Source organism: Monodon monoceros, unplaced genomic scaffold (genome assembly GCF_005190385.1).
Source record: "Monodon monoceros isolate NGI ecotype Baffin Bay Population unplaced genomic scaffold, NGI_Narwhal_1 Super_Scaffold_3, whole genome shotgun sequence".
In the NCBI taxonomy this organism is placed as follows: Eukaryota; Metazoa; Chordata; class Mammalia; order Artiodactyla; family Monodontidae; genus Monodon; species Monodon monoceros.
The window spans coordinates 62,638,103-62,653,211 of record NW_021703780.1 but is presented as its reverse complement, the minus strand read 5'-3'; the positions used below and the strand labels follow the sequence as shown (position 1 = coordinate 62,653,211).

The following is a 15,109-nucleotide window of genomic DNA, read 5'->3' as shown; positions in this document are numbered from 1 at the left end:
TGTGTGTGTGTGTGTGTGTGTGTGTGTGTGTGTGTGTGTGTGTTTTGGGATTGATGTCTCCAGATCTTGCATGTAGGCCTCCTGATTCCCTGTCCACGTCCCTGCCACCTCCCCCAGCAGCCCTAGTGTTGAGAGCCAAGTACTCTTTGTTAATTGGCTTTTCTTCCTTCTTGCCAGGTGCCTGCCTACAGATGGTGTCCATTGTCAGTGCTGCCCAACGTGTGCCAGGCTGATCCATGGTCACTTTCCGGGATGGCAGCAAGGTGACTTCAGCTGAGGATGACCCTGACTGAAAGGCTGCGTGAGAAGATATCTCAGGCCTTCTACAACCATGGGCTGTTCTGTGCGTCCTACCCCATCCCCATCATTCTCTTCACGGGGCTCTGCATCTTAGCCTGCTGGTATGTTTCCAAGTTGCCCTGGATATGGTGGGCCAGTGCCTTGGCACAATAGATTTCCTAACCCTGACTGTTCAGTAGCCCTTGGACTGTGTGCTTTTTACACAGTGGAACTTGAGGCTCATTGGATCTGTTGAGTGGAAAGCTCTAGTCCTGGGGTGTTTAGCCACGACAGTAAAACAGTCCAGGCTGGCCCTGACTTGGTGACTCACCAGATTTGTTCACATTGCTGGTAATCTGTCTCAAAATAATGTTTAGATGTTTCTAAGAAACTGCAAGATAATTGAAAGCATGGTATTTTAATTTTCCTTCTCAATAGTGGCAGCTTCCTTTTGGTACCTGGTTAAGAGCAGGAGCCTTGGAATGTTGCAAGGCAAAGTCCACTTGAACAATTCCTTGGACACTGTCTTGTAGGCTAACCCCAGAGACTTGGTTTTCTACTCTCTAGTCATTTTCTTGTGTTCATGTGGACCCTCCTTCTGACCTCTGGTTGATACTTGGGGCCTGTTGTGCTCACCAAGGACTGTTGTGACTGTCCTTCTGTCATAGGGCCCCATAGAGCCCTGAAGAGTGTGGCTGATGAGGACATTGTGAAAGGAGAGGCTTGATGTAAGATGATATCCAATGGTCCCCTTGGCTCTCAAACACTGACAGTCATGAAAAGAGCCTACCTGATTATCTTTGTCTCTGGAAAGAATTATGGTTTCCAGATTCATTATACATCTAACGTTTATAGATGTTTTCAGTGCTGTGCTGGAAGAAGGATGGTTCAGGACTGAACTCGATATTCAGTTGTTAATGATCCCAAGTTCTTCCCTAATTAGGACAAGGAAAGATGAGCATATTCATTGAGAATTTCCTGCTGGGTGCTGTGTTGGTGCTTCAGGTATATAATTAAATGTCTCGTTAACCCTCATAAAAACCTTGGGAAGTGATCCAGTTATATTTCCATTTAACCAGTGGGGGAATGGAGGATTAGAGGCTTGCCTGGTCTATACAACTAATAAGTAGGGAAACGGGGGTTCAAATCCAGCTTTAAAGGGATTCTGGTGCCTGCACCTGTGGCACTCTGTTCCCCCTGACTCTTCTCACTCTGGCTCAGTGTATTTGTACTGATGTTTAAACTTTGTTAATTTGTGTTGTACAAGATTAGACACTTGTGGCTATGTCCTGTAACTGATGAATTAGGAGTGTTCTGAGAACCCAGCTCTTGGATTTGCTTGTTTTTTTTTCCTGTAGGTTAATTGACCCATCTGTCTCTTTCAAAATCATACTTTTCTAGGCCTGGCCTATATGCTAGGGCAGTGGTTCTTAAACCTGAGCTAGCATCAGAGTTACCTGGAGGGCATGTAAAACAAGATTGCTGGGCCCTACCCCAGTTTCTCATTCATCAGATCTGGAGAAACCCAAGAATGTGCATCTCTAAACAAGCTCCCAGGCCTGGGGACTACATGCTGAGAACCACTAGGCTGTGTGTCCTTCTTAAAAATTTCTCTGAAGTTCTACCATGTCTCAGCTGAAAGTATTTTCTCTTTTATTCTAACTTCTAGAGCAGCAGTTTGTGGTGACACTTACGGTTATTATTATGCATATTGCCTTCTGTTAGAGGTAGGTGGGGTCCTGCTCCCCCTTCATAAATTCTCAGTTGATACCATCTTTATATGTGTATGTGTATGGTAAGTAAATACATAACGGATGAATACATTGAATTAAACTTGTGTTCTCTGTGGCAGGGGTTCCCAACCCCTGGGCCACGGACCAGTACGGCCTGTTAGGAGCCGGGCCGCACAGCAGGAGGTGAGCGGCGGGTGAGCGGGCAAAGCTTCCTCTGCGCTTGCCATCGCTCGCATTACCTCCTGAACCACCCCCACCTACCCCCACACTGGTCCATGGAAAAATTGTCTTCCACGAAACTGGTCCCTGGTGCCAAAATGGTTGGGGACCTCTGCTGTATGGGCAGTGTAAGTTGAGGAGGTGGTTGTGATTCCCCTTCCACGAAGATGGCTCTAGCTACCGGAAAAGGGAAGGATGTTTCTTCTTTGCCATTCATCTTCTGAGGATTGGATTTGGCCAGCTGGGACCAGGCAGCTTCCTGGACAGGGAAAGTAGGCTATGTGTAGCAGCTGCAGTTGTAGCTGGGTGCAATTGGCCTTTATATTTGAATGAATAATTTGATATCACACAAGTGTTTCAAAACAGATTGTCCTTGGATTTATGACTTGGGGGCCTCTGGTATGAAAACTTTATGAGATGGCTAAGGTCTCAAGCGTGGAAGACTCCTTATTGACTCTGGGTGAATTAGGATGGGATGGAGGATGGGGGAAGAGGCAAATGTGATAATAACAGTATTTAACAACCAGTACAGCCCAAATGCAGCCAAGCTGGGCAGACACCTGTCTTATATCCCACAGGTGTCTTGGCTGAACATCAGTCCTGAGAAGGGAGTGGGTGAGCCTCAGGGTATGACTGGGCTGATAGGAGGGAAAGGAAAACTGATCTTCACTGAGCCCTGGCTTTGTGGTCAGGTGCTTCCACACACAGTATTTCGTTTGGTCGCCTAACATCCTTGGAGGAGGTGGTTATTCCATAGTTCTTTTGCTGATGATGAAACTAATGTGGAGAGATAGTAAGTGGTATGTGCTGCAACTGGCCGCTCTGTGTGGCATATCCAAATCTGTACTTTCTCCACTTCGCTGTGGTGACATGAACGTTATGAAGAACACTGTTTGGTGCTGATACCTTTCATTGCAGGGAGTCTGCTCCTTGAACGAGAAGCCTCAGAAAGAGAATCTCATTTGCACTGGGCCAGGGACAGGGCCTGGCAGGATCTGCCTAGACAGGGGATAGAGAAGCTTTTTGAGGCAGTGGCCCTACATAACAGAAGTTGAGGAGAGAGCATAAAATTGGGTTTTACAGCCACCTCAATAAAGATTGCTATAATATATGCCAAGAACTGTGCCAGACCAGTGACACAGAACACAGTCCCTCCCACAGTCTCGGCCTGAGAGAGATAACTTCAGTGCCATTGGGTATTGTGCATAGCAGATTTGACCTAACCTTGGTGCAAAGGGAGACAGCGTTACGGAGGCTTCCAGGGAGGAGAACACCTGAGCTGAGCCCTACAGGAAGAATAGGTGGTATCTTCCTTGCCTCCTTTCCTGTTATGGTTGTGTTCATTCAGCTCGCCGCTCTCCCAACAAAAGCACAGGGAGGCTACTACCCTGGCGCGCCCCTCTGAACCTGCTGCCTCTTTTGGTCCCACTCTCTAAGGGCACTATGGTTTCCTCTTATCTTTACTGTCACCCTGTACACACATTCTTAATGCTGTGTACTTATTTTTTCAAACCAGCATCTTTGTTATGTGATTGTAAAGGAATTTTTAAAATCTAATTGGCTTAGGAGAAAATTTCTAAGGCTAGATGAAGTCCCTCAGCCTCCAAAGATGATAAAGGTTGTATCAGAAAATCCAGAGATTCTGTGCCTTTATGGACAGGAGAACAGATATTGTGGACCCAGGGCACAAGCCTCGCTATCCTCTTCTGTATGGGAAACTTTTCTATCCAGAGCATCTCCCCTTCTGCCAGAGCTTCAGGTTGCCTGCAGAAAATAAAGTGTGGTTAATAGATAGGTTATTTTTTTTTCATATTCTGTAATTTTTTTTTTAATTGAAGGATAGTTGATTTACAATGTTGTGTTAGTTTCTGGTGTACAGCAAAGTGATTCAGTTATACATACATATACACAAATTCTTTTTCATATTCTTTTCCATTATGGTTTATTACAGGATATTGAATATAGTTCCCTGTGCTATACAGTAGGACCTTGTTTTGTCTATTTTATATATAGTAGTTTGTATTTTCTAATCCTAAACTCCTTATTTATCCCTCCCCGACCCCCTTTCCCCTTTTGTAACCATAAATTGTCTTCTATGTCTGAGTCTGTCTCTGTTTCATAAATAAGGTCACATTTGTGTCATATTTTAGATTCCACATATAAGTGATATCATAAATATTTGTCTTTCTCTTGCTGACTTCACTTTGTATGATCATCTCTAGGTCCATCCATGTTGCTGCAAATGGCATTATTTCATTCTTTTTTTATGAGTAGTATTCCATTGTATATATTTACCACATCTTCTTTATCCATTCATCTGTCAAGACATTTAGGTTGTTTCCATGTCTTGGCTATTGTAAATAGTGCTGCTGTGAACATAGGGGTGCATGTATCTTTTTGAATTTTGGTTTTCTCCGGGTATATGCCCAGGAGTGGGATTGCTGGGTCGCGTGGCAACTCTATTTTTGTTTTTTTAAGGAACCTCCGTACTGTTTTCTGTAGTGGCTGTACCATTTACATTCCCACCAAGAGTGTAGGAGGGTTCCCTTCTCTCCATACCCTCTCCGGCATTTATTGTTGGTGGATTTTTTGATGATGGCCATTCTAACTGGTGTGAGATGATACCTCATTGTAGTTTTGATTTGCATTTCTCTAATGATTAGTGATGTTGAGCAGCTTTCCATGTGCTTCTTGGCCATCTGTATGCCTTCTTTGGAGAAATGAATAGACAGCTTTTAGTAGTTTTATTAGATACTCAGATTCCATTTAACTGCTTACCTTTATTGTACCTGGGATGAGAGAGTTGTTCAGCTTGAACTGAAAGGACTGCTGCTCTTGCTACCTCTGTCTGGATCTAGCAGCTGCCTGGGCTGTGGACCTGTTCATCCCACTGGATCACCCTGGGAGCCATAAATGCTCTTTCCTCTGGGAAAATCTGATGAAACTTGCAGCAAGTAGGCACTGTGGCAAGAGGTATCTGTTTACATTCCCTAGAGGTTAGGCCACCAGGACCAGAGGTGTGGCTCAGCAGCAGTCCAGCAAGGCAGAGGGTGCTGTTTCTTGGGACCTGTCCTGGGAAGTGGTAGGTATGCCGTGGAATGAAGGAAGAGTGTCTGGGTGCCAGGCCAGCTTAATTGCCCTATGTGTGGGTCAGAGGTTAATGTGAGGGGTCATTAGGTCACCTGTGATTCCATAACCTGCTGGTCATGGTTAGAGAGGGTGGATTTTAACTTGGAGAGCAAGTTGGAATCATGATGAGACCATTCCAGACCTCCTGAAAGAGGATAATCCTACAGCCTGTGTGGGTGTCTGAGAGCAGACTTGACCCCTTCCTCCTTCGTTTTCTCTGGAGGAAAGCAGCACCTTCAGGCTGAGGCTGGACATCTCAGTTGTGGTGACCTCTGCTCTCAACCTCCCTCCCTTGTCTGCCTACAGCTCAGGTTTCCCCACGATCATCGTGACCCCTTTGTGGGTGGGCACACAGGAGACTATAGAACAGGCTCCCTCTTTTTGTACCTATGTGGCCACTCTCTGGACACATTTATATTCCTTTCATGAACAAGAAAGAAATCTGAGTAACTGAAGCCCTGTCTGCACCTGTGCTTTGGAGAGCTGGGCTGGATAGCTGAGAACCAAGTTCCAGGGAACCACTGACCTCTGCCCCAAAGCCTAGACTCAGGAGCCCAGGAGCCCAGCTCCAGCAGCTGCTCCTGGGTCCTGTTCAGCATTCCAAAGCCAGAGCCTCCCTCCAAGCAGAAGTTACCCCTGACCTCACACACGAGCTCTGGAAAAGCTCTGAAAGGCTTGTAGGAGATCAAATACTGCTTTATCACCCCAAATTTCCTCCAACCCCAAATTTCCTCCAACAGAAGAGAGATCAGGAGATCTCAGAAATTTCCCTTTATGGCCTTTTACTACCCCACCCCTAGTCCTGTATTGTTCTCCCTGAGAAGGGAAGAGAGAAAACATGTCCCACTCCTGATGTCTCCAGAGAGGTGTCCTGTGCCACATCTCTTGAGTGTCATTTTTCTGGTTGCTCTTCCTGTATGCCTTCAGTGTCTCCTGAGCTATCACAGATGACTGGGAGTGAGAATGGGAGGATATGTAGAGCCAACATCATCATTTGTGGGACCCAGTACAACATGAAAATGCAGAGCTGCTGCTTCAGAAAGCAGGGGAAAAATACTGTTAAAGGTACTAAAATATGCTCGGATGGGAGTGGATGAAAGGCTTCCTCCTGCCAAAATGCCCATCAGATTGCTGTGGTGCAGCCAGCCTGGGATAGGCGATGGCCAGTGCCTCACCCTGCGCCAGGACACAGCAGGGTATGCACTTCTGAACAGCCCTCCATGTTTTGGTCAGGCGCCTGCAGGGGGCAGCAGCAAATGGATACCTGGACAGGGAGGGGAAGGCCAGATCCTAGGATGCAAGGTAGCAGGGGAGCTGGTGGTCAAGCACCTGTCCCAGGGAGGAGGGACCACCTGTGAACCTACACTCCAAATCCTCAGCACATGCTCCATTGTGATGGACTTCATTTACAAAACACAGGTTGAAACATAGATTTATTAAGAATTTCCACATATGGTGAGAATGTAAATTGATACAGCTACTATGGAAAACAGTATGGAGTTTCCTTAAAAAACTAAAAATAGAACTACCATACGACCCAGCAATCCCACTACTGGGCATATACCCAGAGAAAACCATAATTCAGAAAGACACATGCACCCCCAATGTTCATAGCAGCACTATTTACAATAGCCAGGTCATGGAAGCAACCTAAATATCCATCGAAAGAGGAACGGATAAAGAAGATGTGGTACATATATACAATGGAATATTACTCAGCCATAAAAAGGAACAAAATTGGGTCATTTGTAGAGATATGGATGGACCTAGAGAGTGTCATACAGAGTGAAGTAAGTCAGAAAAAGAAAAACAAATATCGTATATTAACACATATATGTAGAATCTAGAAAAATGGTATAGATGATCTTACTTGCAAAGCAGAAATAGAGATACAGATGTAGAGAACAAATGTATGGATACCAAGGGGGAAAGGGATGGGGTGGGAGGAATTGGGAGATTGGGATTGACACATATATACTGTTGATACTATGTATAAAATAGATAACTATTGAGAACCTACTGTATAGCACAGGGAACTCTACTTAATGCACTGTGGTGACCTAAATGGGAAGGAAATCCAAAACGGGATATATGCATACATATGGCTGATTTCACTTTGTAGTACAGTAGAAACTAACACAACATTGTTAAGCAGTTATACTCCAATAAAAACGTTAAAAAAAAGAAACCTTGCATTTTTCATTTTTGTAGAATCTTTTCCTTGGTGTTTTTCTTGTACTCCTATTAAAAGGAATTTATGATTGTTTAAATTTTTAAACAAAACAGAAATGTAATACAAGAGTATAGTGTGATGTTAGGAGGGTGGACTCTGGGGCCAGACTGCCTGTGTTCACATACTGGTTCTGTCAGTTTCTTGGGGGCTAGAGGGGATATAGCTTCTGCATGCCTTGTTGGGTTGTAGTGAGGCTTTTTTAAAAAATATATTTATTTATTTATTTATTTTGGCTGCACCGGGTCTTAGTTGCAGCACATGGGATCGTCATTGTGGCATGCGGGCTTCTTAGTTGCAGCATGTTGACTTCTTAGTTGTGGCACGCACGTGAGATCTAGTTCCCCAACCAAGGAACAAACCCAGGCCCCCTGCATTGGGAGCGCAGTCTTACCCACTGGACAACCAGGGAAGTCCCTGTGGTGAGGCTTAAATGAGAAAAAAGATGGAAGGCACGTGGCACACAGTAGGTACTCAGTGAGTTAGAAACCATCATCATTGTTACAGAGACAGAAACGGACAGGTTCACCATCAGTGATAAGAACCGTGTTGGGGTGAGTACGGGGCATTTTGGCAGCAAATAGGAGGAGGGGCCTTAACTCAGACTTTGGGGAAAGGGGAAAGACTTCCTAGGCAAATGATACTGTAGTTGAGGCCTTGAAGCTGAGTTATCTAGGAGAAGAATGAGCAAGAATGTTCCAGCAAGTACAGACCTCAGAAGCAAGAGGGGAGTTGTGTGGCTCCAGGGCAAGATTGGAGAATGACTGTGAGCCACTTTAAGCATTTCAAGGCCTGTGGACATTTCCTAAGAGACTTTATCCTAAGAAAGTGGATGCTCTGGAGTGTGCTGCCCTTCTTTCTCTCCCTGCTGGAATGTTTAGACTCTTGGAATTCACAGATGTTTTACATATTTCAAATCTTGAGAAACAGGCTGCCTTTAGTCAGTGTGTTTTGAGCAGCTACTGTATGGAAAGTGAATGTAGATAAATAAAATGTACTGCCTGCCTTCATCTTGTAGTAGAGCTAGAGCTTCAGCAGTCTTAGCTCTGGGCCCCAGGACTCCTCTCTGCACCCAGAGCTCAGGGGTCAGCCCAGGCATTGTGCAGAGCTTTCCCCAGCAAAACCTTAGCTAAGTCCAGAGACAGCCCTTGACACCTACCTCCAAACAGTTGAACCTTAGCTTTTGGAAGAAGCAAAAGAGAAGCAACTCTTTACATAAAAGGGATTCTTGATGGATTAATAGCTGATTTCTTCTCAGAAACCATGGAGGCCAGAAGGTAGTGGGATCACATATTTAAAGTCCTGAAAGGAAAAAAAAGTCAAGAGTTCTAAATTCTATAAAACTATACTTCAGGGACTTCCCTGGCGATCCAGTGGTTAAGACTGTGCTTCCAACACAGGGGGCACAGGTTTTTGTTTTGTTTTTTTTTAATATTTTTTTATTTTATTTATTTATTTTTGACTGTGTTGGGTCTTCGTTGCTGCGCGTGGGCTTTCTCTAGTTGCAGCAAGCGGGGGCCACTCTTCATTGCGGTGCATGGGCTTCTCTTTGCAGTGGCTTCTCTTGTTGCGGAGCACGGGCTCTAGGCGCACGGGCTTCAGTAGTTGTGGCGTGTGGGCTCATTAGTTGTGGCTCGTGAGCTCTAGAGCACAGGCTCGGTAGTTGTGGCGCATGGGCTTAGTTGCTCTGCAGCATGTGGGATCTTCCCGGACCAGGGCTCAAACCCATGTCCCCTGCGTTGGCAGGCAGGTTCTTAACCACTGCGCCGCCAGGGAAGCCCGGGGGCACAGGTTTGATCTCTGGTCAGGGAACTAAGATACTGTATGTGGCAGGGTGTGGGGAAAAAAAAAAAAATCAAAATGACTGCTTTCAAATTGAAAAAAAAAAAAAAAAACTACAGTAATGAAGGAGAAGTTAAGACATTTCCAGATAAACAAAAGCTGAGGGAAATTGTTACCAGTGCACCTACCCTGCAATTTGAAGCCATAAGAAAAAATAAACACTAGTAAAGATAATCAGTATTGTTGGTTTGGTTTGTAATTTCTTTCTTTGTCTTCTGTGATTTAAAGGGCAAGTGTATTAAACAGTAATTTAAAATCTACATTAAAGAGATTAACTGTAAAGTGTAATCTGTGACAACAGTATAAAAGGGGAGTGACAAGGATGTATAGACAGAGTGTGTGTATCCTGTTGAAGCTAAGCTGCTCAGACTGCATGATTTCAGTTGTCTTATTTTCATGATTGCCGCTCCTTTCTTCTCTGCTCAGATTTGCTGTTGAACCCCTCTATTCAACCTAGCTTGTTATAAGTTGTTAATAATAGAATTCCCAAGGTGGCCACTAAGAAAATACCTTTTTTTTTTTTTTTTGTGGTACGCAGGCCTCTCACTGTTGTGGCCTCTCCCATTGCGGAGCACAGGCTCCGGACGTGCAGGCTCAGCAGCCATGGCTCACGGGCCCAGCCGCTCCACGGCATGTGGGATCTTTCCGGACCGGGGCACGAATCCACGTCCCCTGCATCGGCAGGCGGACTCTCAACCACTGCGCCACCAGGGAAGCCCAGAAAATAACTTTTAAAATATGTAGAACAGGAAAGTAGAAGGGAATCAAAGTGGCACACTACAAAAAATCAATCCCCCCCCCCTTAAAAAAAGGGCAGCAATAGAGGAACTGAGGAACAAAAATCATGTAAGACAAACAAAACAAATAGCTAAATGGCATAAATAAATCCTTCCTTGTCAGTAATCACATTAAATGTAAGTGGATCAAACTCTCCTATTAAAAGAATGGCCAATTTGATTTTACAAAGACTTTATCTGCATGCTGTCTACAAGACACTTTAGATACACACTACGCTTTTTTTTTTTACTTTTTTTTTTGGCTGCACCCCGCAGCATGTGGAGTCTCAGTCCCCTGACCAGGGATTGAACCCATACCCCCTACACTGGAAGCACGGAGTCTTAACCATCTGGACCACCAGGGAGGTCCTTAGATATACACTACACTTTAGATCTAAGAACACAAAGAGGTTGAAAGTAAAAGGATGGAAAATGATATTCCATGCTAAACAGTACCCAAAAGAGAGCTGAAGTGGCTATATTATTATGAGACAACATTAAAAAATTTATTAGAGACAAAGAAGGACATTATATATTGATAAATGCTTCAATACAACAAGAGGATATAACCATTATAAACATATAACACCTAACAACATATCCCTAAAATATATGAAGCAAAAATTGACAGAATTGAAAGGAGAAATACACAGTTCTCCAATAATAGTTGAAGTCTTCAATACTCCACTTTCAATGATGGCTACAAGCAGACAAGATCAATAAGGAAATGGAGGACTTGAGCAACACTGAAACCAGCTAGACCAATACACATTCTTCTCAAGTGAACATAAACATTCTCCAGGATAGACCATATGTTAGGCCACAAACAAGTCTCAGTAAATTTAAAAAGATCTAAATCATACAGAGGATTTTTTCCAATAACAGCAGAATGAAATTAAAAATCAATAATAGAAGGAAGGCTTCCCCGGCAGTGCAGTGGTTAAGAATCCGCCAGCCAATGCAGGGGACACGGATTCGAGCCCTGGTCCAGGAAGATCCTACGTGCCGCGGAGCAACTAAGCCTGTGCGCCACAGCTACTGAGCCTGCGCTCTAGAGCCCGCATGCCACAACTACTGAAGCCTGCGTGCCTAGAGCCCGTGCTCTGCAACAAGAGAAGCCACCGTGATGAGAAGCCTGTGCACTGCACTGAAGAGTAGCCCCCACTCGCTGCAACTAGAGAAAGCCTGCGCATAGCAACGAAGACCCAACGCAGCCAAAAATAAATAAATTTAATTAAAAAAATAATAGAAGGAAAATTCACAAATACATGGAAATTAAACAGTATATTCTAAAACAACCAGTGGGTCGAAGAAATCAGAAAGGAAAATAGAAAATAGCTTGAGATGATGAAAACAAAAAGACAATATACCAAAACTTATGGGATGCAGCGAAAGTAGAACTAAGAGGGAAATTTATAGCTGTATAAAGGACTGCAGACTCATATCTAGAATATATAAAGACGACTTAATTAAAAACAGTTAAAGAGTTGAAGAGGTGCTTCACAAAAGAGGATTTATCCAAATGGCTAATAAGCATATGAAAGAGTTTTTGACACTATTTGCTGTATATTAAAACCACAGAGAGATACCACCACCTCCTCCTCTAAATGGTTAAAATTAATTGGACTGACAATATCAAGAGGTGATAAGGATTTGAAGCAGTTGAAACTCCTATCACACTGCTGGTGGGAACATAAATTTAAATAACTACTTTAAATAACTACTTTGGAAAACTGGTGTTATCTACAAAGCTAAATATATGTATACTCCACAACCCAGAAATTTCATTCTATGAATATACCCAACAGAAATGAGTGCTTACGTAAAAATGAGTGTATACATAAAAATTACCACAATAGCTCTATTCTTAATAGCTTCAGCTGGGAACAGCCAAATGTTCCTCAACACTGGACTAGATAGATGCACTGTAATATGTTCATTCAGCAGAATAGTACATATGGAAAAGAATGATCTGCTACATGTGTCACTGTGGATGACTCTAGTAGATGTAATTTAAGTGAAAACAGCCAGTCACAAAAGAATACACAGTGGAATGGATGATTTCAGTTATATGCCATCAGAAACAGGCAAAACTAATTTATGGTGATAGGAATTCTAATAGCGGTTTATGGTAGTGGATACTCTTCACTGGGCCAGGGCACGAGGCCACCTTCTGAGGTTCTGGAGATATTTTATAGCTTGATCTAGGTAGGGGTTACACAGGTGTAGGCATATGTAAAAATTCACTGCACTATATACTTAAGATTTTTTTAAAATTAATTTATATTTTATTTTTGGCTGTTTTGGGTCTTTGTTGCTGTGCGCGGGCTTTCTCTAGTTGCAGAGAGTGGGGGCTACTCTTCGTTGCAGTGTGCAGGCTTCCCATTGTGGTGGCTTCTCTTGTTGCAGAGCACGGGTTCTAAGCATGCAGGCTTCAGTAGTTGTGGCATGTGGGCTCAGTAGTTGTGGTTCGCAGGTTCTAGAGCACAGGCTCAGTAGTTGTGGCGCACGGGCTTAGTTGCTATGTGGCATGTGGGATCTTCCCGGACCAGGGCTCGAACCCATGTCCCCTGCATTGGCAGGCGTGATTCTTAACCACTGCGCCACCAGAGAAGTCCCTATACTTAAGATTTGTGCATTGTACTACATAAAAGTTAATTCTCAGTTTTATTTAAAGCTGAGAATTAACTTTTATGTAGTACAATTTTTTTTTTTTCCCGCACCATGCCACGTGCGGAACTTGCCCGACCATGGATCAAAACTTTCCCCCCTTCAGTGGAAGCGTGGAGTCTTAACCACTGGACCACCAGGGAAGTCCTGAAGAAAAAGTTTTAAAAGAAGTGAAACCTGAAACAAAAGCACATCCATTTGCCAACTTTTTGATGTTAGGTCAAGCTTTTTCCTTTGCATGTGGTGGGTCCATTGACTTCTGTTCAGCCTGATCTAGTGTAAACCACACCCTCAATGTGTTATGCACAGTTTCCATGGTCTGTCCCTTTAAATTCGAGCAATTTGCTCAGCAGTCTGAATCAGGATTCTTCTGTTTCCCCAGGGGTTTTTTTTGGTTTTTTTTTTTGGCTGCACCGCACGGCATGTAGAACTTCCCAACCAGGGATCGAACCCGTACCCCCTGCAGTGGAAGCACAGAGTCTTAACCACTGGACCAGCAGGGAAGTCCCTCCCCAGTTTTTTCTTGTTGTCTTACTTATGTCTAATTTGGCCAGAAGTTTGTGTAGCATCTTGCCTTTATTACAGCTCCAAAAATATTCAACCAGTAAACTACTTCGTAAAGTAGTTTATGCATTGGGCTTCCTGTGACTAAAAGGGAGTTTGAAAAATTCTGATCTAGAGGCTTCTGAGTTTCCTCCTAGCTCTGAAGTTTTATGACTAATATTTTGTACATTTGTACAGTTCTCCTAGCATGGAGAATTTAGTGCAACTGCAGTGGTTCCTGCGTCACTGTTACCTCAGCACAGCTTCTACCTGCCATCGTGTCCTAACTCTTCTCTCCTTTTTGTTCATCCCAGCTACCCACTGCTGAAACTCCCGTTGCCAGGAACAGGACCCGTGGAATTCACCACTCCTGTGAAGGATTACTCACCCCCGCCTGTGGCCTCTGACCACAAGCCAGAAGAGCCTAATGAGCAGCCAGAGTGGGTAGGTGCTCAGTGTATCGCTGAGGAGAGCCCTGGGCGTTGGGTGCAGACTGGCTGAGGCAGGGGTTCTGTGAGCGAGTGAGGGTAGTCAGCTTCTGATGTGTGAATACATATACTTGAATAGTTTTATAAAGGCACAGAAAATATTCAGTTATACATTTAATACATCTAGTTATACATTCCTGTTTTGAAAGGAAACACCAAACTACATAGAAAGAAGTGTATCTGTCCTAGAAAAGCTGGGGATTGTGGTTGCCGTAGCTGTGGACAGCTGGGTCTGGGTTCATATGTAGGCTGCTCACACACCATGCACAGGTGCCAGGCAGTGCCCTGGCAAACAGGCCGTCTCCTTCTTGTGCAAGGTAGTTAGGGGAACCACTGAGCATCCCTAGAGAATGTTTTATCATCAGAGTCCCAACACCATTTAATATTTGCAGTGCACCTAATTTTTTCAAATCTGCTAGGTCCTGTTTTATCCTCACAATCCAGTCAGGTAAAACGTGCACGTTTTGTTTATCCCTTTTGCAGTTAAGGAAGCTGGGGCCCAGAGTGATGATGTGCCTCAGTTTAAATTTAGTTTTCATGGGGTCAGCACTGGATTAGAACTCCAGATCTCCTGACCTGAAGCCCACTGCTTCTTCTGAATCATACTGTTCTCAGCTGACTGTCTCTGAGCTGAGCACTAACGTAAACGAGGAAGAAACAATCTTTCCAGTTGAGCGTCTGAGGTGCAGGACTTAACCCACCAGAACTCTGGACTCATTATTTGGAAATCTTCTAAGAGTGATTAGTTCGTCTCTAAGACTTTCACCTGCCAGGTATGGATGAAGTGTTCTTCCCTCATGTGTTGTGCTCTGGTCCCATGGATTGGTGCTGGGCTTGCTGAGTCTGTTGTTGAGGAACAAAACCAAGCTCAGGGCACAGAGTTTTTCCTCTCCCACCTTCTCTCTGACAGTGATTGCACATTCCTTCCCATTTCCTTTTCGGGTAATATAGCAGCCAGGTAACTTGTTATAAACTGTGCTCTAATGTTGCTGAAATAGAGACATATCTGGTAAGATAGGTATGTGTTACAACTACGCATGGTATCAAGAGGAAGTACACAATCCAGGCTCAATGGTACTCTGCCCATGAAGGTCAGATGTGGCAGAAACCAGTTCTGTTGCTTCATGTCTCAGCTTGACCCTTGGCTCACTATGGGACCTTACTGGATCAAGCCTTTTGCCTCCATTAACCTCTTCATGC

At 44.0% G+C, this 15,109-nt stretch overlaps 1 protein-coding gene across 5 annotated transcripts in view; it reads left to right on the top strand.

Annotated features, from left to right (window-relative positions):
- Positions 1-15,109, top strand: part of SCAP (SREBF chaperone) — an 88,361-nt gene that overhangs the window by 49,738 nt on the left and 23,514 nt on the right. For 4 of the 5 annotated variants that reach the window (XR_003796614.1, XM_029242134.1, XM_029242133.1 and 1 more), the window contains 2 exons: positions 178-401; positions 13,736-13,865. Coding sequence is in view for 4 of the 5 variants with exons in the window: in XM_029242134.1 (XP_029097967.1) it covers positions 280-401; positions 13,736-13,865 (252 nt within the window). In the remaining variant the exon portion in view is untranslated. Of the gene's footprint in view, positions 1-174; positions 402-13,735; positions 13,866-15,109 lie in introns of those variants that run through there. The other variant, XM_029242135.1, reaches the window with a different exon arrangement.